The sequence below is a fragment of the Triticum dicoccoides genome, chromosome 3A (genome assembly GCF_002162155.2).
Source record: "Triticum dicoccoides isolate Atlit2015 ecotype Zavitan chromosome 3A, WEW_v2.0, whole genome shotgun sequence".
Taxonomy (NCBI): domain Eukaryota; kingdom Viridiplantae; phylum Streptophyta; class Magnoliopsida; order Poales; family Poaceae; genus Triticum; species Triticum dicoccoides.
The window spans coordinates 406,997,697-407,023,158 of record NC_041384.1 but is presented as its reverse complement, the minus strand read 5'-3'; the positions used below and the strand labels follow the sequence as shown (position 1 = coordinate 407,023,158).

The following is a 25,462-nucleotide window of genomic DNA, read 5'->3' as shown; positions in this document are numbered from 1 at the left end:
TTGCAAAAAATTGGTAGCTTCTCCTATTTTACTTGGTACTAGTCCTTTTTCCTAGCCCTAGTAGTCGAAACAAATCTTTCCAATTTTTTATTTACATCCAGATTTACTTTCACATGAACAAAGGGTCCAACATAACTTGTCTGAAGCTGATTTTGCACTTTCAGGATCTTTCCCATCTTTCTACACGTTTCCTTGATCACCGCTTCATTCAAATAATTATCTGGCAACTTTAATACTCTTGCCATACAACATTTTCTCCCCAAAGACACCGATCTAGGGTTCATGAAACCGTCATATTCCACCAAGATCATTGTCCAATTTCTAAACAGGCATGGTCCATTAAGCATTGCCGTGTTCTAGTCCCCCAAGCATCCCTGGGTCATTTGAAAAAGAATTATATATACATAGCAATACAAACATCACATGGCATATGTGGTAAGCCATCTTAAAATTTATACATTACAATTATATTTATTTTATAGAAAAAGAAGGTGGGAAATCCGTGGGTCCCGTTGCGTTTCTATACCTTCTCTTTTCTTCTCCCCTTCCTCTCCAGTTCTCCCCTGCACACCCTCCTCGCGCCTCTGCAACTGCAAACTCCAATCTGTTCTCACATCTCTCGCCGCCGCCTCGCCTCACCTTCCCTCCCAAAGCTGCCTCTAGGGTTTCGCCTCGGGTTCCTCCCTTCCGCCTCTCCTCGTCTCGAGCAACTCGCCCGTCCACCCGCTGCCCAGCGGCTGCGTAGACGTCGGTGGCCGCGGCGGCCCAGGCGTAGCCAGAGCTAACTTTTCTCGTGGGCGGCGCTTCGGGGGAAGGGAGGCCGGTCGGCGAGCTGCGGTGGCCATGTCGCAGACGAACTGGGAGGCTGACAAGATGTGAGGATTTTGTTTCTTTTCGTATTCATTCTGTTATTCGAGGCATGTTTTGGCTGGGCGACGTTGTTGTTGCTTAATCTGGGTGGCGATTATTTGAGCAAAAATCACGGGAGGGGCTACGAAGTTTGAACTGAAGTAGACGAGAGGAGACCCGTGGTGCGGTGGTGGCGCGTTTGGCCGCTAGGGTTTCAGGAGTTTTTTTTTTGCGGGTTTGGTTTGAGCTTTGTTTTACCAGTTGAAGGACCCACTGTTTTGACTATATAGCTCTTCAGTGATAATCTGTCGTGATGATCTCTCAAATATCAGAGAACTGATTTGGAGATTTGAGAACAGCAGGATAACTTGTCCATCAGATTTGAAATACCAGTAGTAATAGTTGACCTATCCATTATGGATATAAGACAAGGGAGTTCGATTTGGTTCATGGGCTGCGGTAATCTTCTTCAGGAAGATAGTATGGAGGGAAGTACCAGCGAATAAGTTGATTCCTTACACATCAATGACTAGATTTGAACTCACATCTGAGTTTCAACATTTCTTGTATGAGGAAGGAGGTGAAATATCTCATTCTGCTTCTGGGAACTAGACCTACTAATACTTTTCATGATTTTTCAGTGTTTCACGGAAACGTTCACTAGCAAACCTAAGCATTTGTCGTGCATAGGATCACTCTAGGTGACGATGTGCTAGTGTTAAAATAAAAGTTGAAGAAACAAAATGAATATACATTGATGCAGCATAAATGTGCCATTCAAGTCTTAATGTTTTATGCCCAAGCTGGTTATTCACCATACTGGTTGCGGGTCTTTTGAATGGTATTGTACTTGTAGTTGAAGAATTGTATTCCCTCTGTCCAGAAATACTTGTCGGAGTAATGGATGTATGTAGACGTATTTTAGTTCTAGATACATCTGTTTTCATCCATTTCTGCTACAAGTAATTCCGGACAGAGGGAGTATGTCTTAGTGCATTTAACCTTCACCCTAAGGACTAATGTTTAACTGCTTGCTGAAACAGGCTCGATGTTTACATATACGACTATTTTATGAAGAGAAATTTGCAGGCAACTGCAAAGGCCTTCCAATCAGAAGGGAAGGTTTCTTCAGATCCAGTTGGTATGTGCTTCTCAGCAAGTTTAACTACTTATGTCCTGGTTTTTGCAACCTTTCCCTTTAAACATTTGTTCATGAAAACTATTGCTCACTTTTTAGGCTGTGTTTCCATGCAGCAATTGATGCACCTGGTGGGTTTCTTTTTGAGTGGTGGTCAGTTTTTTGGGATATATTCATAGCAAGAACAAACGAGAAGCATTCAGATGTTGCAGCGTCATATATTGAGGTAAACAGTTATGCATTTGATTATCCTTATTATGAGGGATCTACTGAAGAAACTTAAAATGAACTAAAAATCCTATGTGACCTGTAATCTGATGTGAAATGTCACTAATTTTAGTCTGCAGGGCCTGCGAGGTCCTTTGGTTCACTACAATTTGTTTGCTGTTACAGCTAAATGACACTTAGGAAGTGTTTGGTTCGTGAGTCAGTAACCAATTTTACTGCAAGGCCTGTGAGGCCCTTTTTGTTTACTAAAATTCGTTTTGTTCATTTTCTATTGCTTTTAAATAACACTTAGGAGGTGATCCATTTACACCGGTGTTTGTTTTGATTGGGTCATAATCAGTTGCCGCAGTATCAGCTCCCGGCCTAGTGGAATTCTGTTTCCGCCCGAGATCCGGTTTAATCGCATCTGAGCTCCTGTAAGAAAAAAAGGAAAATCTCCCATACGAGTTTATCCCCAGGAGACCACGATGTATTCTCCACGATCTCCCCTGGCTACAGGGTGCCAACGTCGCCACAAACCGGTCGCATCATTCTTCCCTTCCATCAAACTGCCAGACCTGATTCATTCTCCATGACCCCCATCTCATGCAATTGGATCTTAGCGACGCCAGAGTTTTGGTCGAGGCATGGGGGAGACGTGAAATCGTGGCTGGGCTGCCACTCAGGAGATCTTTTGGGTTTTGATTGATGCGCTCTAGATCGATTTTTTTCTAATCTGCTATGTCTTATGAGGGCTGATTCAATTTTTGTTCTTCTCCCATGTTCTATTTTTGTTTTTTTTCCGCAGATGAAATCCCTTCTAATCATTGAATTTTTTGTAAATTGGTGCTGGACGTAAATGATTGAAAATACCAATTTGTATCCTTCGTTGTTTGGTGGTTTGAATTCCATTTGTGGATGTTCTTCCTAGTTGCATCCTACAGGTTAAAGAAGACAGACCTAGCTTTGCAATTAGTTAACGTCATATTTCATGCTAACCAAACAAGATTGAACTTTCTTCCATTCCATTCCATTTACATTAACAGTGTGATACTGTTTTTCAACCACGTTTACCTTCCCATTACTTCTGACGAACTAAACAAGTTCTTAGTTCTTAAACTTCTTGTTACATGTGTTACATCCACTATAGCTGGGAAATTCCGCCGTCGTCACATATGTTTTATTTTACATATTAATAATACAATGTTGTTTTCTATGTTTTCGCTTGTCAAGGCCACTTTGTTGCATATTGATCTAATTAATTGCATTAGAAAATCACAATTTTATTTGTGCTGCATCAATAGCTGTGATTCTGAGGCATCTTTTGTCCTGGATTGGTAGTTCTAACTCAGCTAGAATGTGCTGCTCTCTTTTCAGACGCAGCTCATGAAAGCCCGGGACCAACAACAGCAGTTACCTCAACAGCGGCAGCAGCAACCACAGCATATACAAATGCAACAAATGTTGTTACAAAGAGCCGCACAACAGCAGCAGCAGCAACATCAGCAGCAGCAGCACCAACATCAGCAGCACCAACAGCAGCAACAGCAGCAGCAGCAGCAGCAACAGCAGCAGCAGCAACAGCAGCAGCAGCAGCAGCGTAGAGATGATTCTTATCTTCTTAATGGTACTTCAAGTGGACTTTCTGGAAACAATCCTTTAATGCGACAAAACCAAAGTACCGCAAATGTTATGGCGACCAAAATGTATGAGGAGAGGTTAAAGTTGCCTTCCCAGAGAGACTCTTTGGAAGACACATCTATGAAGGTATCACTGTAGTTACATCCATTGTTCTAAATTCTTTTAGTTGACTCTAAAAGGTTTTCATTTATGTTTTCCTCAAAAGAAAAATAAGTTCATTTCTTATTACTCGTTATGACATTGAAACTTTCAGTTGCAGCAAAGGTATGGAGAAAATGCTGGGCAACTACTTGATCCGAATGAAACATCACTGCTGAAAGCAGCTGCAAGTGGACAATCCTCAGGGTACTCGCTGAACTTGTAAATTATTAAGTGCTTTAACAAAAAATGTTCTGCATACAGAAGTAGCTGATGACATTTTAGCATTCTTGTTAAAAGTTACAAAATCATCATTTAGATGCCACACTTAGACTTGCTGGTGTGGCTGGCTATCCTTGCTGCCTTCTCCTTAGAGCCTAGATGTTAATAATCCTGGACGTGCATCAATTGTAAGGTTTTCAATGTGTATGGAGTGTAGATGCGTACGCCCTATGAAAGTAGTTTCCGGGGGAAAATCTGAGAAGGAGAGGAAATTTGGAAATGGAAATTTGCAAAACGGAAACGGGAACATAATTTTTTATGCGGAAACGGAAACAAAAACAGAAGGGCATTTTCCGACGGAACAGACATGGAAACGGAACTCTCTGTTTCCGTGAATATAGAATTTCCGTTCTTACTATGGGCCTATGGCTGTTTTGTAGCTCAGCCACCAAACAACACACAATGACACAGTGAGCAGAATGGCTCAACTTCTACTACCACACACGTACTCAAATAGACCCTATACGCAATTTTCCAGTACTACTACAATACTATGCTAATTCACTAACCTAATTATGGGTGTGTTTGGTTTGTGCCTCAGCTAGCCCCACCAAAATATTGGCATGACCAAAGCAAGGGCATGACCAAAATTTTGGTAAGGTGTTGTTGTTTGGTTTATAGCCATTGTTACATGCTAATTTTTTGGCAAAATTGCTAGACTTTCGTTTGGTTTGGAGCCAACTGGGTTAGTGCATGGCAACATGTGCTGGGTTAGTCCTTAGTTTGATTCTAGTTTACTTTCAATCTTCAGCTAATAAAACAGTGAGACACATAAAACACTACATGGCCTTCCCGTAATAAGAAAAAAAAGAAGGAAAAAACGAAAAGTATTAATAGGGCCAACGGGACTAAACTCCACGACATTGCAAACGCAAGTATACCCGGGATAACAAGAAAAAAGGAAACACAATTAGGAAACAAATTGCTGTAATTAGTAAGAGGTGAGGGCTGCTTTGGATTACGGAGGCGGGACGGGCATGCACGGCGCGCGTGGATCGAATCTCACACAGAAAAAAGTGCCGCAGATAATTACGGAGGCAAACACCCAATATAATCAGGTAGTTATGCGATGGCGCATGATTCAGTTAGCGTTTATCTGTCCGGATAATACGCCTGCCAATCGAGCCAACTGGGTTAGTGCATGGCAACATGTGCTGGGTTAGTCCTTAGTTTGATTCTAGTTTACTTTCAATCTTCAGCTAATAAAACAGTGAGACACATAAAACACTACATGGCCTTCCCGTAATAAGAAAAAAAAGAAGGAAAAAACGAAAAGTATTAATAGGGCCAACGGGACTAAACTCCACGACATTGCAAACGCAAGTATACCCGGGATAACAAGAAAAAAGGAAACACAATTAGGAAACAAATTGCTGTAATTAGTAAGAGGTGAGGGCTGCTTTGGATTACGGAGGCGGGACGGGCATGCACGGCGCGCGTGGATCGAATCTCACACAGAAAAAAGTGCCGCAGATAATTACGGAGGCAAACACCCAATATAATCAGGTAGTTATGCGATGGCGCATGATTCAGTTAGCGTTTATCTGTCCGGATAATACGCCTGCCAATCGAACAAAGCGTACTCATGAAGTATGAAAGAGAGGGCACCGAAGTCGCCAATTTTTTGGCGAGCGTTTTCTGCGCCGACGGCGCGCCAACGAATTGGCGAGAATAACATGGGAAGACCCAGGGCGTGCTGGGCAAGCCAAAGTTTTGGCATCAATCCAAACGTTAGCCAAATCATACGGGCACGCCAATATTTTGGTGTGGTTGTTGTTGGTTGTAAAGCAAACACACCCTATATTACTTTGTAGCCATGTTAACAATTGATCAATTTATGGTTAAAGCGTGTTTAAGTTCCAATCAACACCTGCTTTTGTTGCCGTGTCCACTCCGCATTTGTTCCCGCTAGTAACTGTTTCCATATTCATTTCTGGGGTTTCTGTATCCGTTTCCGCTTCCGCAAAAAAAAAAAAACCGAAAAAAAATGTGGTAGCACCCAGTTCCGTCCGTTTCTGTTCCGTTTTCATCCCTATATGGAAGCACATACTGTTTCTTTATTAGTCAGACCAAATGATATATTTTATTCCGTATTTTTTTTAATATGTTAACATTTGCCCCCTATATAGGCAAATTTTGCATGGTTCCATTGGTGGTTTGTCGGGCACTATGCAACAAATTCAGGGTAGAAGCCCCCAACTTCCAGGGCATGCTCAGGTTAGTCCCTTGTGTCTTCCTGATTTATCTATTATCTGTCAGCCCTAACTATACTCAGCTGTGAAAACAAGAAAAAACTATTTATGTGTTCTTTTAGCAGAGTATCAAGACAGAGATAAATCCCATTTTGACACCTAGAGCTGCTGGTCCTGAGGGGTCATTCATGGGTCTACAAGGTAATATTATTATTCTGCTCCAATGAATTACTATTCTCCACTACTCACGTCATTTATTTTTTCATTTTTCCCACTATTCTTATTTCCAATTTTGTATTTTTCTTAGTTGGGTGACCAGTTTTGTGAGGCTAATTTAGATGCATTCTTAACAGGATCTAATCAAGCTGCCAATAATTTGACTCTCAAAGGATGGCCACTCACAGTAAGGGTTTAGTTTATGACAAAATTTTACTATTTTGTGCTTCTTCATCAGTGTTGTATTCAGGGTTCAAATTTGTTGCGGGAGATTTCAGGCCTAAGGGTTTTCTGTATAAAGTGTCTGAATTTAATTTCAGGCCTAAATCTTTTTTAAAATTGAAACGGATTTTTTTCCAGTTACGACAGTAACCAGTCAAAAACTGCAAGGGCCCCAACTTGAATCCTACTCCCTCCGTTCGGAATTACTTGTCTCGGAAATGGGTGTATCTAGAACTAAAATACGTCTAGATACATCCATTTCTGCGACAAGTAATTCCGAACGGAGGGAGTAGTTACGTACACTCCACTTATGATTAATGTCCTTCTATTCAGTATTGATTCAGCTTAGACTGAATTCCCCTACGTTGATGAAACCTGACGATTATTTTATGGGACACACACTTGCCATAGTTGGTAATAGCATAGTATTTTTTGTAGTACTTAACTGACCAAGGGAAGCATCTAAATTTGCGTTGATCTGTTTTGTGTTTACCTGGTACATTATGACCATGTCTGTTCTTTCTTCTGTTGATTTGCACAATTTGATATTGCCCTAGCGGATCTCACCTTTATGCTATCATATCCCGGACCTTGTCTATGGCTCTCTCTGACCCCTCTCTTAAGTAATTTTGTGTGGTTTACGTACAGTTAAAATATAGTGGAATCACAGACAATGTCATTGCAAGCAATTTGTGGAACAAAGGCTAGTTTTGTACTCCCTCTGTTTCATAATGTTGGGCATATATATTTTCTGTTTTATAATGTTGGGCATATAGTTTTTTCAGAAAGTCAAACCTCACAAATTTTGACCAAGTTTGTGGTGAAAAACATTTACATCTAGAATGCCAAACATATACCATTAGATTCATCATACGATGTAGTTTCATATTTTATACATTTGGTATTGTAGATATAAATAGTTTCTCTATAAACTTGGTCAAAGCTTGGAAAGTTTGACTTTTCAAAAAATCTATATCGCACTACATTATGGAACGGAGGGAGTATTTCTTTTCCAATATAATGTCAAATAGCAAATATGTGATTTGACATCTGCTAGTAAGGATGCTAAATTTTAACCTTGTTTTGACATGCATTCTGCTTTGTTTATTTCAGCAGGGACTTGAGCAACTTCGGTCTGGAATTCTACAGCAGAAGTCATTCATGCAGAATCAACATCAATTGCAACAACAGATCCAATTTCTGACTCCACAACAACAGCAGCAGCTTGCGTTGCAGGCGCAGCAAAATATGGCTTCCCCAACATCTAGTGATGTTGACAGCAGAAGATTGAGGATGATGTTTAACAACAGGAATGTAGTTCTTGGGCGGGATGGGCAGACCACAAGCGGTGGAGATATCATTCCAAATATTGGCTCTCCTAGTCAAAGTGGTGGTGATATAGACATGCTAATAAAGGTAGACCTTTTCATTTTTAACCGAGTGTTCATTTTCTTGTATTTTCTCCACTAACAGGTTTAATTTTTCTCCTCGGTGAAATTTTATCTTTAATTTTTAATCGTGTCGAGTGCTTATTGTATGAGGTAAGGCAACTCCTGTTCCATGATAGATGGGGGGTTTGATCATAGAAGATAGAACATCATGGCAAAATGTCATCATCTCAATCTGTTCATAACGTATTTTTGTTGCCTGATATCATATTTTGGCATTTTCTGCAATGACAAAACAATGAGTGTGAGTTATTTTATATTCGCCATTTTACCTGATTGCCTAAACATCTAATTCCCCATAAGGTGTTTGGCATGGTAAGGCCAATATTTTAATAGTGCAAAGACAACTCATAATGTTCATAATTTTTTCTAGCTCCTGGATTTTTACTTTTATGGTATTGATTTTGCGGTTCTCTATCTTCCAAGTCTGTTTTATTCCACTCATATGTGTTATGCTTCCCTTTTGATATAAGATGACCTAATTTTATGTTACATTTGTCTTTGATGATTCAACTTGTAGATATGCCTTTGGGTTATTCTTCTAGCCTTTTTTTTTCTGCTGCCATGTTCTTATGTAGAATTTTCTGTTTAGTAGAAGAAAATTGCTAATGCACACCACCACCAGCAGCAACAGCAACAACTATTACAACAACAAAGCAATAGCCAACAGCAGCACCATCAGGCTGTCTCTAGTCAGCAGTCTCAAAGCTCAAATCAGCTTCTCCAACAAGAAAAGCCAGGAACTGGAAATATGCCTGTTGATGGGGGCATGCCGAATTCTTTTGGGGCCACCGATCAAGTAAACTTTTGCAGCACACAAATGCCTTTTATGATTATTTTGCATTAATCATTAAACCTAAAGTCCTCCTGTTTATAGTATACATAAGTTCTGAATGTGCTGATAACTTTCTTTCAAATCTTCCTGCCAAATAATGTATTTTCACACAATATAATATTAGTAATAACTGAGCTAAGTTTGCTGTGGTACATGATCTGGCCATGCCTACACCACTGTGTCTAGCTCCATGATCCATCTTCTAGGGTTTATAAAAACATACAATTGTATTCTTTGCTCTGCACTACAGTTCATTTATCTATAGCACTAAATCAACTGAGCTGTTACTGCTCCTTGTTTCCCTTACTGTTACTCTTGATCTTCCATTTTTTGTCGTTGTTGATGGTTTTAGATCTACTTCCCAGCAGTGACAAAAATATGACCAACCAGCTAGACCTCATCAGACTGGTAAAATTATATCAGTCCAGAAAGTGGTGCTTTCAGACTAGTAAAGATGTAGTGCAGAGCAAAGAATACTGTAAAAGTATATCAGTCCGGAAAGTGGTGCTTTCAGACTAGTAAAGATGTAACATGATATTAGTGTTCATATAACACCAGAGAAATACAGTACTTCGACAAGCAAATGTGTAAAGAAAACATAGCAAACTGAAATGGATCATAGGAGACTTTCGGTAACCTCTTGGTTATAGGCTACCGGTCTCTCCCCGGTCAACTTTAAAAAATCGTTGTTTCATTTTTGCCTCCCACTGCTTTAGATTAGTGAAGTGACCGATACACTAGTTCTCAGTTCATTTACACAAACAATACTATTTGTTGTTCAGTCAACGAAGAAAAGAAAGAAGCCTGGCTCTTCCTCGGGTAGAGCTAATAGTTCAGGAACTGGAAATACTGCTGGCCCGTCTCCAGGTTCTGCACCCTCGACACCTTCCACTCATACACCAGGAGATCCGATGCCAGTACCACAACTTCAGCAGAATGGTGTTTCAGCAAAACCCTTGGCAATGTTTGGCTCTGATGGCACTGGAAGCTTGACATCTACCGCAAACCCACTGGTATTCATATGTTTGATCGATTTTTTCTTTCTTTTTGGCAGTATAATAATAAAAATGCTTCATTACAGGGTGATGTGGACCGTTTGCTGGAAGAAGGATTGGATGAAAATGTTGAATCTTTTCTGTCACAGGATGACATGGATCCCAGGGATACCTTGGGACGCTGCATGGATGCCAGTAAAGGTATGCTTTTTAGTCCTGCTGATAACTGGTCCTTGTCAAGCTCAATCTGTGTATTCTGTTACTTGTGACCGAGGTAATGTAGCTTGATAAATAGCCCTCATTGCTGATCGCATACCTATTTTCGGTACATTGTCCACAATCCTTATTCTAAGAACCACAGTGCTAAAGATAGCCAGATGTCGTGGCTGCTAGGTATTGTGTAGACATAGGTTGAGTCGAGAGAATAACTGGCAGAGTTTAAATTGCTTGTTCTTGCTTGCCTCAAACATAGATACATGGCATCCTTATATAGTTGGATGCTAAGGCCCTTTTCCTCCCATAAACAATATGGGCTCCTAATAATCTAGATTCCTTTATTAATCCTGAGCTTCATAATACATTACTGTTTCCTAAAAGCACCCCTCTTTTGGTTTGCTTGCTGTTGCATGTCCTTGATCATGTGATCTCCTGCTACTGTTGACCATCTTGCTAGTTCGCTACCACTGAAGTACAAGATATACTAACGTCGACCCCTCCCCCTCCCCCCCTCCTCCTCCCAAGTGGTAGGCATCAAGGTCCAAGGTGTGCGGTGCACAGAAGTAGTTGTGCCCCGTGGCTACTTCTCAACAATGTCACCATTGATAAAGTCATGGGGCCTTGGTTCCATATGGGAAGGGGGAGAGTATTTTTGGCATCTCTTTATTCTAAAACTGACTCCTAATGCAGCATCCGCGTTAAGCCACATCACCACTTTAAAAAGAACAGTCGTCGGATTATATCGAGAATTAATCAAGTCAGTTAGATCTTATGGGTTGGGGCCTACGAACAACATGTCCTTTGATTAAAAGACACATTTGTTGGTGAAGATGTCCCTTGTTTAAAATATATCTACTCATGGGACACGACCATTGATGAAAAGATGTCCCTTCGTGGAGAGGCGTTTCTCTTGGTGAAATGATACCTCTTCGTGGAAAGACATTAGGAAAGAATCAAAAGAAGCAGAACGATTGCTGGATTAACACGTCACAAAATTCAGGTTGTAACTTCACGAATGATGCTACCACTGAAATTGCCTTAGCTGTGCCAAAGTTTAACATTTTCATTTGTTTATGCACTTAAACAATGATTGAAATTTGTGAGTATGCTTAAAAATATATTCAAATTTCATATACACGCATTTTAAAATAAACTTGTCCGCAGCAAAGCGCAGGCTTCACACTAGTTAGATCCTCAAGCTGTCGTCTAATCTTGAAATTAAATGCGATTGTGATATAACATGCAAAGGTGTGCAGGATAGGGACCTGTGATATGATCATACCACTTTAGGGAACTATATGCAAATCCTCTCCGTAAGAAATGTCTTGACATCAAATTTATGCCTTGTTCCATGTAAGGGAGCTCCTGCTTGCTTGCACCTATACTTTATGGACATTCAAATCTAGCTATCTTAGCAAAGGAAGTGACATTCAAATCTACCGGTTTTTCTTCTTCAGCCTTCTCACCCAGCGTTGTCATTGACACGTTTTTGCGGTCCCTGTTTTTGAGATCCTCAATGACTACCACCAGAAAGGGAATGCGCCAACCATTCTTATTTGAGATAAGTGTCTCCACTATAGCACTAACGATCCTAGACAACAGAGCAAGCTTGATTGGAGCTATGATCTATTTATAAAGGATCCCTTCCACTCTTGTGTGGAAAGATCCTTCTTCGTTCAGTCCAGTCTGATTTAAAACGTTTCGTAGTATTTAAAGGGGCTGTTGTTAGGGCCATTCCTTATTATACCGGCAGATGACAGTTATCTGTATTTAGAAATGATAAAGAATATGGGTGTGATTGTTATCACAATGGAGTGATTGAGTAATCAGCCCTGTAGGTTCCTCTCTATTTAGATAGACCCCATCGACATGGCCATTCCCTTCTCCTGGTAGCAAAAACCCATTAGAGGTCTGATTCTCAAAAGAAAACAGACCAGAAACTCGAAACTGTTCCTACTTGCCACGTGGCTTCATCAATATTAGTTTAAAAGTAGGAAAAAAGGTGTCAAAAGTAGAAGTATCATAAATTCTTAAGGCGTCCAACTGCTGCAATCTTCTCAAGATCTGTTTGTTGCAGGGTTTGGCTTTGCTGAGGTTGCAAAAGCACGTGCAAGTGCAAGTAAAGTTGTTTGTTGCCACTTCTCATCCGATGGCAAATTGCTTGCTACTGGTGGTCATGATAAAAAGGTGTGGCTGTTGATGCAGAAGTAGCTATATTCTACCGTTGTCAGAAAACCTTCAATCACACACCTGCTCCTCTGCAGGTTCTTTTATGGTGTACAGATCCCCTGAAGCCTAAATCCTCGTTAGAAGAGCATTCATTTTTGATAACCGATGTTCGATTTAGCCCAAGCATGTCCCGCCTTGCTACATCTTCCTTTGACAAAACCGTACGGGTTTGGGATGCTGACAATGTATACTCCTTAGCATCTGTTTCCTCCTTTGTATACTCCTTAGCATTTGTTTCCTCCTTTCAATGTATTTGTCGTATGAAGATATTGCATTAGAAACTGCTGCAATCTTAGTTTGTTGTGACTAACTGATTTGACTGTGCAGACTGACTATTCGCTCCGTACTTTCACGGGTCATTCAGCATCTGTGATGTCACTTGATTTTCACCCCAATAAAGAAGATATTATTTGCTCCTGTGATAGTGATGGGGAAGTCCGCAGTTGGAGCATTAACAATGGTAGCTGCCTGACCTGTGTCAAGGTTTTTAAGGTATTTGTCTATTCAGTTCTGATTTTCACATACCGCACAATTTTCTGCTCAAACAATTATTTTTTTGATGGTTTTCTCTCATATTGTTATCTTCGCAGGGAGGTGCCACTCAGATGAGATTTCAACCCCGCAAAGGAAAATATCTAGCAGCTGCATCAGAGAAGGCTATCTACATACTTGATGGGGAGACACAGCATGCTTGTAGAAGCCCTTTACAGGTTTGTTACCAAAAGATCAGCTACAAAATTTGCTGAGAGCATTTAAGAACGCATTTACATCTGTCTCATAAGAGCATCTCCAAAAAACGATTATAGGGTAGGAGAGAGAAGGTTTTTGGGCATCGTGGCTGTTGTTGCTTTTCCAGATGACAAAAAATTGGAAAGCAAATGAAACATGAGATCCAATGGTGGGGAGGCGGAGCTGACGGCTGCCGGGAGCCGAGCTTGACTTCGACCGGCGGAGGTTGCCGGGGCCGAGATGGTCGCCGGGCCGCCTAGGACAGGAGACGGGAGGCACCAGGAGCCGGGGGGAGCGGCCAACTCCGGCGTTGGCGCGCCGAAAGCTTCGAAAGGGTCTGGCAGCTTGGCGGTGGTCTGGCCGCTTGATTGGAGGTCGCCCGGCTGCTAATCGACCTCGGCGGCCAATGGTGGAGCGACGGTGACAATCTCCGGTGGTGGAGGTGGCGGGAGGAATGGTCAGAATCGGTGGCAGCGGCTGGGGTCGTGGCGGTTATCTTGGCCGACGAGAATGAGCGGTGGGGTGGCTCTGGGGCTGGGACTCCGTTGCGGGACTGGCGGCGAGAATATGTCGGAACCGGGCGATGGTCAGGCGACGGGGAAGTTTCAGCGTGGCAGTTAGGTTCCCGCTGCAGTGTTTTGGTATTGGACAGCCGGTAGAGGTTTTCGGGCAGCACTTGGGGCTGAAGTTTTGGGCTGCCCACAATTTTTTGCATCATCAAATAGAGATACATCATCTGCTGGAGCTGGTTCTTTGGCCCAAAGTGCCCCAAACGGCAGTTGTTTGGGCACTGGCTGTTTTTCATCAGCTGTTGTAGAACTCATTACTGTGCAAGTTATGCTGTGCCATGTCTTTAGTTTCTGCAGTAGTAAAAGCATACCAATTGTCTAAGATAGCAGTGGACAAAGAAGGTTCACTATATGCTCTTGGCACTAGGAGGCTTTAATCAGTAGATTTGGCGAAACCGAAATATGTTTACACCTTTCTGTAGAATTGTGTTCCTTGGTCCAAGAGTTTCCATTTGACCTGCTAGGTAACAAACGGAGCATGGTAGTGTCCATTAGGTAGACACTGCATGATCAGACCAGTGCACCCAGAATAAGTTCCTCTTTGCTAATAATCATCTCCTATACTCCCTCCGTTCGGAATTACTTGTCTCGAATATGGATGTATCTAGGATTAAAATACGTCTAGATACATCCATTTCCGCGACAAGTCCGAACGGAGGGAGTATATATCAAAGGCATCAAAGATTATGATTCAAATGGTATTTCTTCTAGGGATTTTATGAACCTTAATTATGTTAAGTCGTATGTTTCTTCCATCTCAAAAAAGAAGTTGCAAGTATCTTGTGGTCCAGTGGTGGTGGATTTTTGAGTGGGAAGTTCTGTTCATGTATGCAGGGTCATACAAAGGACATTCAGTCAGTTTGTTGGGACTCTGCGGGTGACTATCTTGCTTCTGTTAGTGAAGATGCTGTCAGAATATGGTCATTTACTTCTGGGCAGGATGGTGAATTTGTGAATGAGTTGAACTGCAGTGGGAACAAGTTTCAAACATGTGTTTTCCATCCAGCTCACCCTTCTTTGCTAGTCATTGGTTGTTATGAGGTAAGTTTCGAAAGTGCCCTTTGAATCCTGAGCCCAAATGCCCCTCTATGAACAGGAAAAAAATAAATAGAAAATTAATTGAATTTGGGCTTGATCTTAGTCTTCTTCCTTCATGCACATTTTGGTGATGAAGTCACATTCGTGGAGGTCTGGGCAAAAATAACAAAATAGCACTCTAAAATGCTTTAAAAAATAGTCCTTTTGGAGCATCAATTTTGTTTTTTTCACCTAGCGCAGTAGAAATGCTTTTTCAACTTGACTGTTCATGAGGGTGCATTTGAGCTTAAGTGAAGAAATTCCATTTTGTGAGCATGCTGATAGTGTGTGTTGCTATACTCTGCGGTGCAGTCCTTGGAACTTTGGGACATCAGGGAGAAGAATGCCATGACCTTGAACAATGCTCATGACGGTTTAATTGCAGCCCTAGCAGCATCGAGCGCAACAGGCAAGGTTGCCTCAGTTAGTCATGACAGGCTTGTCAAGCTCTGGAAATGACTTGTAAAATAGTGACTGTTGTTTGTCGACTTTTACATTCTGTTGCTAGATTTTATAGAGAACAGGATGGTTCAGATAACCACATGACAAGGAGGTACTATCTAACAAAAGGCAGGTTTGCGATTTGTGGTTGTCTTAGTTGTATCTTGTATGCTGCTTCTCATGTTTGTAACTCGTTATAGAATGGGCTGTTTGCCTGCTGTTACATTGAGGACTTTGTGCTGATTAAAAGTTACAGAACTACCCTTGCCGTCTCATGTATGCCCTTTTGGAAGTCACCGTCCTGAAGCCCTGTATCGATTAAGAAAAACCGAGTAAAAATTAAGGCTGTCGAAGTGTTGCGTGATAGGCCAGGCTGTCGAAGTGTTGCGTGATAGGCCGCAACGTATGGGTCGAGAGCAAGGTAGCTTTGATTTTGCTGACAAGTAGGAAGTCGCAATGCTTGCGCCGACCTAGGGTAGGCCGATGCATCAACTGGAGAGTATGCCTAACGCACGCACGGTACAACAACTTCACTTTCACTAGTCTAGAGACTTGGACCATGTTGTGTGGGGCTAGTAGTTTTGGTGCCCCATGCCTTTCCCTAAGAAAAAGCAGCATCGATGGGGCCACGAGCCATCGATCTTCCAGACGGTCCCTCTGACCGCTCTACGTGTTCCCTCCCCACCAATAAAGCGCTGCACACTGGACGCACTCCCATTGGTCCAAAATCCTCACCCCCACTCTACCCACCCGACCACCGCCACCTTTACCCGCAGCAACAACACACGCAAAACCTCAAACTTCGTCCTACAGACATGTGGACCTCATAGCTCGGTCGGGCCCACGTCTCAGTGAGGTGCGCGTGCTTGTACTTGTGGCCGAAGCGAATCACGCCTTTTGCGCTCTCTTGCGTTCTACGGATGGGGCAGCAAGCAAGGGACACGTCGCGCTAGCGCTAGTACAAATCTCTTCTCTTACTGGCTAGTCTGGTACTCCTAGCAGATATTTAATCCGTTTGCGTGCCACGGCAGCCATGGCGAGCGCGCCCAATGGGGTCGCGGCCTTTCACGTGCTGCCGCTGCCCGTCGGGGGCCAGGTGGTGTCGCGAGACCAATCATATCCCGCTCCCACTCGCGACACCTGTGCTCCCTGACGCGTGTCCCTTGCGCGTCCTTGTATAAAACCAACCTGCTTGCCGCCGTGGTCTACTCGCACCGCGCCGAGAAAGTAGCACTCAGCGTAACTGAGACTAGTCGCTGCCGTTCTCTTCTGCTTCCGCCGAGGCGTCTGGTGTATGATGGAGAGGAAGGGAGGGTGCTGCTTGGCGCCGAGGTACGCAGCCGGGGCCCAGGCAGGCCAGGGGTGGCACATGGGAAGGGCCATGCTGAAGTTTAGGCCCATCGCGCCAAAGCCGGCGGTGATGGCGCCTGCGCCGATGCCGGCCGTGCCCGCTGGGAAGGGGAAGGGGAGACGGAAGGCGGTTGCAGGGCCAGGGGGTACCGGGAGGAGGGGACGGAAGCCCAAGAAGCAGGCCACGGTGGCTGCACCGACGACGCAAAAGTTGGACTACGTGCAGGACAAGCCTTTGTCCTCGCCGTCCTCCTCCTCGTCGGGGATGACGTCCGTCGACTCGTCGCCTCCTCCACCCCTGCCGCTCATGCCTGTGCTGCCGGCAGAGGAGGGGTTCGGTGGGGCGGCGCCGGTGGCGAATCTGGCGCCTGCCCACGTTGCCGGACTGGTCCTGCCGCCGCAGGCGCTGCGGCAAGCGGTGTCCTGGGTGACGGTTGAGGACGTCACAGGCATCTGGCGCGACGGCGAGGCGCCGTACGCTGCGGCCTGCGGCGGCGACGAGGCCCCAACGTTCGTGTCCGACCAGTGCGGCCGCGTCACGTGGACAAACGTGGCTTTCAACCGGGCAGTGTCCGGTAGGGAGGACGTAGACGCAGCCATGGCCCCGTCGGCGGCCGCTTCCGAGGTGCGGGTGGTGCTCGCCGCCAAGGATGGCGCCCCCGTGCCGGCGTGGGGCTCCTGTGCCGGTTTCACCTGTCGGGTGCGCGTCCCGTACGCATGCCCTCGCCGAGGTTCCCTCGTGGCCCCGTGCGACGTGTGGCGGCTAGACGCTGGTGGCTACCTCTGGCGGCTCGACCTTCAGGCCACCCTCAGCCTCTCCCTCGGCGGCTTCATTTGACTGCGTACGCATTCCATGTACGGAGACGTATGAACCAATCAAAATCATGTGTTAGTCTGCGCTATGATTATGGTATTGATTTAGCGGTCATGACTCATTACCGGATTTGGTATACTCTTATTATGAACTGAACTGTAGAGTAGTTTAAGAAGAGGGGTAGAGATGCAAGTGCAAAAGATTTCTTTCTAACAATGGTAGGGTCCGAGGACTCATATGGACACAGATCCCTTGACGTACTCTAGGTGCCATTGGTCCACTGACATGTCGGCCCAGGATCCTCGTAGCAAAGCTATATAAGGCTGGCCATAGTGGGGTAACATAACTAGTACTCCCTCCGTTCGGGAAAAGTTGTCCCTGACGACATTTTGCGAAAATCACCTCCTCTTTCTCCCGACAAACTACGCAGCCCTCCCTCCGTCTGCTTCTCTGCTCCGTCGCCTCGCCACGCGCCGGCCGCCTGCTCCGTCGCCTGGCCGCCTGCTCCGTCGCCTCGCCGCATGTCGGCCGCCTTCTCCCCCTCGTCTCGCTGCTTCTCTGCGTCCGCACTAGGAGATCAAGAGGGAAGGATCTCCTTTTCTGTAAAGCTCGTGCCTTGCCGGCTGCGTCGGCGGCGCTCGATGACCCGCTCCTCGTTCTCGAGCACCCCCTCCAGACCTCGAGCTCCGGCGGCGGCGCTCGATGGCCCGCTCCTCGTCCTCGAGCACCTCCTCCAGACCTCGAGCTCCGGCGGCGGTGGCATGGGAAAGACGACCAGGGCATGGGGAAGACGAAGACTTGCTCCAGCAGCTCATCTTGCTCCTCGAGCTGGTGGGCTGATGATGGAGGACCTGCACTCTTGGCTCCACCAGCGCCGCCGCTGCCGCTTCTGCTTCTGCTCCCCGCTCGCCCACAGCGCAAGTCTGTCTTCTGAATTTACAGGTGATGTCTGTCTGTTGAAGCAAGCAGGTGAGCTGATTTTTTGCAGCGATTGGTTTGTGCAGAGATTGGAGGAGGAATGGAGTATTGCAGAGGAATGGATGCTGCTTCTTTTGGTGCAGGTGAGCCATGTATATGGAGTACGAGTACAGTACTGACAAATTTCAGTTAGCCATGGAGATGGAGTACAGTAGATGAACATACAGTATAGATTCAGTTAGCCTTGCACTTTGCATGCTTCCAGTATTGGTGAACATACAGTAGATAAACATACAGTATAAATTCAGTATAAACAGTATTGGTGATAATTGAGTTCAGTTGGTGACAAAGTCACTACTTTGTGTACACATTGCCTGAATTTAACTTGGAGTACAGTCACTACATTGCTTCTCTGCTTACAAAATTCAGATTGAATTTCACTATCAAAAGAAAAGAAGTGGAGATTAAATGCACAAGCACTTCAATTGTGTGCTTAGTAAAATTACCAAGTTCAGTAAAATTCAGTCTATGAATTCAGTTTACTGTGTGCTCAATTGTGTGCATCACTGGGACAGTTTACTGTTCATGAATTGGAGTAGATCTCTGCTTACATGTTTTAGGTAGCATCATCCATGGATGCATTCACTATTTCAATCAACTCCTGTAGATTGGGTTCAGTACAAAATTCAGTTAACTCCTATAGAAAAGAGAGATTCCAACTTAATCAATTTAATTCAGTAGAATTTTTTTTCACCTAGTCCCCCTGTTTCCAGGTCAAAATTGAATGTTGACAGTAGTAGTAAGAGTAGAAGAAGAATAATTCCAAATAAACTCAAATAAAGTTAGTCAAAAGTGACTATACAAAAATTTAGTCACAAGTTTGCTTTAGTATATGCAATTCGTAATGTTAACTAATTCAAATAAGCTAAGATCAATACCAGAACATGCCAATTATTGATGCTTATTTTTGTTTTCCTCTCTGTAGGAGCAGATTTGCTCCTGATCTTTATTCTACAGGAGCAACTTCTTGTTAGTCCTTGTAGTATCCCTGTTGACATTATTCCAAATAAATTCAATAAAATAAAAATTCAGTCACTAGTGATGGATTTTGCTCAGTAAAATTAACAAGTTCAGTAAACTCAGTCGAAAATTGACAGCAAACTGTTAAGACATCCACATTTTGTTATTTTGGTTAACTGAAAACAAAAGCTATGTGATGCAGGTTTGCATGTGAAGACCTTCACCCTGCGCTCATCATGTAAGCCACTTTGTAATCTTATTGTGCTGTCTTTTCTCTGTCTTTCTGTCAGGAAGGATTTGGGAATGTTTTCAGAGATGTTTTCCTTCTCTCATTTTAGACCATGATCATTTTAATGCTACAATTTAGAAACAAGGAAATTTAGTTGATGGAAGCACATTCCATGAACATCAAGGAAATTTTAGTAAACTGCAGTAGGATTTTCCAAGTTAGTGCTTGCAAAATTTGTCACTGTCAACTGAAACATGAGTGTATGTTTTCATTTTCCAAACTAGTGCTTGCAAAATTTGCAAGCATTGTTATTTTATTTTATTTCTTTGTACAATATGGCAGTAGAGACCATGGCAGTAGAGACCATAACAGTAGTGACCATGACAGTACTGAACATATACTCCCCTGAATTTTTTATGCTCCTACTCCACTTTATGAGTTTTTTTAAACTGCCAAATGACAATTTACTGAAGATGCAGAGAAGATGCTAGTAGTATCTCTCACAAGTTAACTTAATCTTGGAAAGTTCACTTTATGTGCTCACATTCGATCGTGTGTAATAGTTCTACGAAGGTAATCTTGTAGAGAATAGGCTTAACAACCCTGCTTTTATACATAGTTTATTTTTATGCTCAATAGACCAGCAACATGACTCTACTTCTGTATGTTGTGTAATTAATTAACCCAGAGTAAGAATCTTGGAAAGTTGGAAGGCCTATCTGCATGAAGAAAAACTACAAGTGAATGCCCACCATTTTGAAAGCTTTTCCTCCTGTGGGTGCTCTGACAGCTCAAAAAAAAAGTGATGACATATTAAATTCCTGAATAATGTTCTTTTATCTTGAGGAAATTGACAGCAACAGTAGATCAGAAATTGCTTCTACTCTAGGTGAGGTTCAGAAATTATCCAAAGATTCAGTTAACTTTTGTTAACATTCAGTTAACTGATGAACTTTGGACATTGAGGGACACATTCAGTTAACTTCTGTGTTAACTGAATCTTTTTTGCAACATTTCTGCAGAGTACTCTCACCGGCAGCATGATCAATTGTGTTTGAAATTAATGAACAAGTGCAGGGATCAGAAAATGGAGCTTCTTCTCACCGGCAGCATGATCAATTGTGTTTGAAATTAATGAACAAATGCAAGGATCAGAAATTGGAGCTTCTTCTCAGCGGCAGCAGCACAAGTAGGGTAGCTCCGGGCAGCAGCACGAGCAGGGCCGCCTGGGAGCAGCAGCAACTTGCAGACGAGCAGCAGGTCGAGGAGAGGAGTGGGGGAGACGACAGGGGCCTCGAGGTTGAGGATGAGCTTCCATTCCAGGCCCGCCGGGAGCTCTAGGTCTAGGCGCTCGAGACCCAGGCGCGCGCAGGTCCTGGCGGCGGCGCAGGCCCTGGCTGGCGGGAGGGGATAGCGGCGCAGCCCTGGGCGGCGGAAGGGGTGACGGCGGGAGAGGATGGCGGCGGTGCAGCGCCATTAAGCCGTGGAGCCGCCGCCCGTCAAGGTGGTCGCCGCGGAGGAGCAGGTGGACGGCGCAGCTCGCCTCGGGCGGCGCAGGTGGGCGCGGGCGGCGTTGGTTCACAGCGGTGGTGCGGCTCGCCTCGGGTGGCGTAGGTGGGCACGGGCAGCGGTGGTTCACAGCGGCGACGCAGGTCGTGGCCGTCGTCACACGCTCAACCCTACGACAGGTGCCGACGGTGGCTTGGGCGGCGGACGGAGAAAGGAGGAAGAAGCAACCGGGGGCTGATTAGCAAGAGATTTGAAGATGAAAGGTTTTTTTTTGTAAATTTGAAAATGAACTAAGCGCTGGACAACTTTTTCCGGACGGAGAAAGTATCATATACTTGGGATTCGCAAACATGCTTATGTGGCAGGAAATTAAAGAAGAGAGAAGGTCATAGTAATATAGGTAGATACCGTAACATAATAAATGTTATGCTACTATGTGTCATGCATGGCAATAAATGAGACCATCTATGATACTACTTTATGATACTATATACTATGGATGTAGTATCATACATTATTATCATATGCATGATACTAGTATATGTTACTCCCCATTATGACCAGCCTAAAAGAGCATGATCTCATTTCCTCAAAAGACGTATCTAACTTAACTTTTTTTTCTTAAACAAAGGCAAAAATAAATGTTCATTTTATTGTCATTTTTTTCCATAGTCGCATCTGTTCAAATAGTTTTTGAAATGAAAGTAAAAGATTTGTCTCATTGATTAATTGAGAAGAAAATAATTGCCAATTAAAGAGCCATGTGAAAACCAATGTGAACATCCCACATGCAAACTACACGCCGACACGGCCGACTAGCAACTATTCCCAACACGCAATGATCACACTCTCACAAACTCCCATGCTCAACAAAAACATCTCACGAACACCATCAAATACATCTGATTGATTGAAGACAACAAACACCAACAAACACATAGAGAAAGTCAAGCCAAACCAGGAAGAAAATCTAGAAGACTAAGAAGCATCCATTAACACCTTCTTGGCATCATTTTTCTTCCTTTTGCTCCGCCAACACCTTCTTGGCATCATTCTTCTTGCTTTTGCTCGAGCAAATCACAAAGCTCTTTCGTAAAGAGAGCATCAGAATTAGGTGCCAACACACATGCCTCAATTGCCCCATCATTCGCAGACACCGATAGCTGGCTAGGATCCAACGACGATGGTGGGTGCATCGTGGGCACTGTGAGGGCCCTTAGCGAGCCCATCTCCTTAGGAATCACCATTAATAGAGGCAAGTAGGCTTCTCACATAGCACCCGCAGCTCAGGCATAATCCGTAGCACTTGAGCTACGACCTTCACGATGACTGCACTCTCATAAACAGAAGTCACCACAGGCAACGACAACGAGTAAGATCTAGCACGTGGGGAGAAACCTCCATAGTGGAATACTTCCCCTTCATCCGTAGAAACAAAAACAACCTGAAGCAAAGGCACAACGAGCACAACCTAGAGCTTGCCAAGAGCGGCCTCCGCTCTCACAAAAACACTCCTAGCACGGGTAAGGCAGTCGCGAAGCTCAATGCGAAGCAACTCGGCCCTCACCATGCACACATGCTGCAAAGGCACGTCATTCAATGTAGCATCATCGGTGGATGCATGTGGTGGGGGTAGGAGGTGGAGTAGCTCCCCAAGGTGCCATAGTCTAGTCGTCGTAGGGCTCTACATGACAGAAATGAGCGATATGCCCGAATTGAAGGCAACTCGTCCACCAGATTGTGTCCCTACACTCCCGGGCGCGATGCCCTATAAAGAAGCATCAGAAGCAAACGATCCTGCAACCACCTTGGGGGAGTAGGCCGCGCGATGAAAGCATGACAACGGAGGAACATGGAAGGTGGTGGGCAGGGCCTCATGACGAAGTGCCAGCAACCAGAAGGGTCTGCATGAGGTGTAGGCATGCCACACACATGGGAACCACCGAAGTCACGTACCGGTCGAAGGACCCGTGCCATTTCCCCAACCCGGGGCCTGTCGCCTCCGGCGACACTGACAGACGGGCCAGCAGGTGCCACCACCGGTGCCAAAGGTGACTTTGGCTCCAGACTGAATGCATCACTGGTACGCGTCAGTGCTATACAAATGGTTTTTAACCCCTTTCCACGACGGCATTTTAAACCATCGTCAAGTGAGTGCGAGCGATAGGGGGGTCCTTCCCACACGACCCAGAAACCATCGGGGATAGGGAGCCAAGATGCATATAAAGTACTCCTACTTGTTTGTGCTCGCATTGCCATTGCAGTCGGTATTCTGTGGTGCTACGTTTATGATGCGCGGCCCATCATGAACGGTTCACTATTATAGAACATGTATGATAAGCATACAATCACACACAATATCTGGGAAGATGCTTGGATCCCAAATTGTGTCACTAGGAAGATTGTGATCCCTAGGGGGAGACATTTGCTATCAAAAGTGAGTGACCTGATGTAACACCCACGATGCGGCTATATCTTCCACATGTCGAGGCACGACTTAGAGGCATAACCGCATGATAGTTTTGTTGCAAGAGGGGTAATCTTCACACAATCCCATGTACTAAATAAGAAAGGGATAAAGAGTTGGCTAACTGTCAGGACCCCGACTCGATGCCACATCGATCTAGCATGTAACACCTCATATCACTTTGCGGCCTCACGCACGGTATTCCTACGGGTGTCGCCTTACCTTTGCCCGGGACCGTTTGCGCCTTTTGGCACACGTATATGACAGTGTCGCTAGCATCCATATGATAAGGAGCCTGGGCTGACATGGCTAGTCGTAAACCCAAAGCGGCACAGACTTACAGGGACAGGCATCCATGACCCAGCATCGAACGTGTCGGTCATCAGCGAGTGAATCCAGGCTGTAGCACTGGGCTAGCAGGACTCCGGTGAACCGGGCTGTAGCGGGCTAACAGGACTCCGGTATTCATCGCGTGACATTTCCCCGAAGGGACAGACACAGGAACGAAGAAGGACACATGCCGGCCAGCCTAAGTGTTCCGGAGCAGTAGCAAGCTACCATGGCTCGGTGGAAACACTAGGAGACATTTCCCCGTAAGAGAGGCTACTAAAGATAAACAACTAGATGGTCAGATCCCACACATACCAAGCATTTCAATAACATACACACAATATGCTCGATATGTGCAAATACAACATGGCATCACAACATGACTCTATGACTCAAGTAATCTATTCAATAGGCTCCGAGGAGCGAGATATTACAAACATGGGTCTCATGACCCAACATTCAGAGCATACAAATCAAGCACAAGCGGAAGCTATCATGTCTGAGTACAGACAGCTATAAATGAAAAAGGCTGAGAAGCCTCACTATCTACCAAATCCTGCCGAGGCACAAGATCGTAGCTGAGGTAACAAGCTAAACGTCGAAGTCCAAGCGGAACTACTAGTGAGACTCAAGTCTCTCTGCAAAACATAAAATAGGCAAACGTGAGTACAAATGTACCCAGCAAGACTTACATCAGAACTATCTACATATGCATCATTATCAACAAAGGGATGGTGGGGTTTAACTGCAGCAAGCCAGCTTTGACTCGGTGGCTATCCTGAACTACGACTGCAAGTAACTCTTTTGAGGTGGCGCACACGAGTCCACATATCACCATATCAATACACCACTATGGATCCGCTCCCGTCTCCCTACGAGAACGCCATCCATAGCACTCACGCTTATCTTGCGTATTTTAGGGTATCCACTTTCACTTGTCTATGAACTGATATAAGCAACCCAGAAGTCCTTTACCGCGGACACGGCTATTCGAATAGATGATGTTAACCCTGCAGGGGTGTACTTCTTCATACATGTTTCCACCACTTAGCGTCTGCACACGACATGTGCTCGGCAGACTTCAAGCGAAAGCCGACGTGGGTGTAGACCATGACCTACCTAAACACTCAAGTCTCTAGTCCAGGTTTATCGCCTATTCGGGTTCCATCCATGAGGAGATCCGGCCGGAGTTTCGCTCACAGCCCCAAACGATGTGAACAGGGTTCCGTGACACCAAACGGGCGCCCGGTATACCCAGCCACGTGCCTACCGCATCACAGCCCACCCCTACGGTCAGCGCTGTCCACGGCCTCCAGCATACTACAAACACCAGAAACTACTTGCAACTCCTGGACAGAGGACAAGGGTGAATAAGAAGTCGAGCGGGGTCATATTTCAGGG

The 25,462-nt window shown here is 44.6% G+C and overlaps 3 protein-coding genes across 11 annotated transcripts; all 3 read left to right on the top strand.

Moving 5' to 3' along the window:
- The first annotated feature begins 550 nt into the window (after positions 1 to 550).
- On the top strand, positions 551 to 15,687 carry LOC119268344 (transcriptional corepressor LEUNIG-like). Of its 8 annotated transcripts, none has more exons than XM_037549954.1 (18): positions 551 to 875; positions 1,893 to 1,990; positions 2,104 to 2,213; positions 3,572 to 3,961; positions 4,095 to 4,180; positions 6,385 to 6,472; positions 6,573 to 6,648; positions 6,801 to 6,850; positions 8,002 to 8,301; positions 8,962 to 9,132; positions 9,951 to 10,181; positions 10,250 to 10,364; positions 12,457 to 12,566; positions 12,644 to 12,793; positions 12,936 to 13,100; positions 13,199 to 13,318; positions 14,741 to 14,947; positions 15,296 to 15,687. In XM_037549954.1, the coding sequence occupies exons 1-18, from the start codon at positions 844 to 846 to the stop codon at positions 15,440 to 15,442; spliced, it is 2,646 nt and encodes an 881-aa protein (XP_037405851.1). In that variant the 5' UTR covers positions 551 to 843; the 3' UTR covers positions 15,443 to 15,687. The 8 variants fall into 8 exon arrangements, with proteins under 8 accessions (XP_037405851.1, XP_037405849.1, XP_037405845.1 ...); XM_037549952.1 differs by having other exon boundaries at positions 8,929 to 9,132; XM_037549948.1 differs by having other exon boundaries at positions 4,089 to 4,180; positions 6,570 to 6,648; positions 8,929 to 9,132.
- Positions 15,688 to 16,532: 845 nt separating this feature from the next.
- LOC119268341 lies at positions 16,533 to 17,702 on the top strand. Its single transcript, XM_037549943.1, has one exon. The coding sequence runs from the start codon at positions 16,719 to 16,721 to the stop codon at positions 17,610 to 17,612; it is 894 nt and encodes a 297-aa protein (XP_037405840.1). The 5' UTR covers positions 16,533 to 16,718; the 3' UTR covers positions 17,613 to 17,702.
- A 122-nt stretch (positions 17,703 to 17,824) lies between these two features.
- Positions 17,825 to 21,398, top strand: LOC119268342. 2 transcript variants are annotated; one of them, XM_037549945.1, is made up of 4 exons: positions 17,825 to 18,509; positions 18,593 to 18,649; positions 19,729 to 19,764; positions 20,778 to 21,398. In XM_037549945.1, the coding sequence occupies exons 1-4, from the start codon at positions 18,370 to 18,372 to the stop codon at positions 20,797 to 20,799; spliced, it is 255 nt and encodes an 84-aa protein (XP_037405842.1). In that variant the 5' UTR covers positions 17,825 to 18,369; the 3' UTR covers positions 20,800 to 21,398. The 2 variants fall into 2 exon arrangements, with proteins under 2 accessions (XP_037405842.1, XP_037405841.1); XM_037549944.1 differs by having other exon boundaries at positions 19,729 to 21,398.
- The last annotated feature ends 4,064 nt before the right edge of the window (positions 21,399 to 25,462 follow it).

Bases quoted from the DNA above. Each gene is read 5' to 3' on its own strand.
- LOC119268344 (XM_037549946.1), top strand. From the start codon at position 844: ATGTCGCAGACGAACTGGGAGGCTGACAAGAT. The intron at 6,473-6,569 runs GTTAGTCCCTTG...GTGTTCTTTTAG, and splicing joins AACTTCCAGGGCATGCTCAG to CAGAGTATCAAGACAGAGAT. The intron at 14,948-15,295 runs GTAAGTTTCGAA...TCTGCGGTGCAG, and splicing joins TAGTCATTGGTTGTTATGAG to TCCTTGGAACTTTGGGACAT.
- LOC119268341 (XM_037549943.1), top strand. From the start codon at position 16,719: ATGATGGAGAGGAAGGGAGGGTGCTGCTTGGCGCCGAGGTACGCAGCC.
- LOC119268342 (XM_037549944.1), top strand. From the start codon at position 18,110: ATGTCGGCCGCCTTCTCCCCCTCGTCTCGCTGCTTCTCTGCGTCCGCA. The intron at 18,510-18,592 runs GTCTGTCTTCTG...TGGTTTGTGCAG, and splicing joins CCCGCTCGCCCACAGCGCAA to AGATTGGAGGAGGAATGGAG. The intron at 18,650-19,728 runs GTGAGCCATGTA...TATGTGATGCAG, and splicing joins TGCTGCTTCTTTTGGTGCAG to GTTTGCATGTGAAGACCTTC.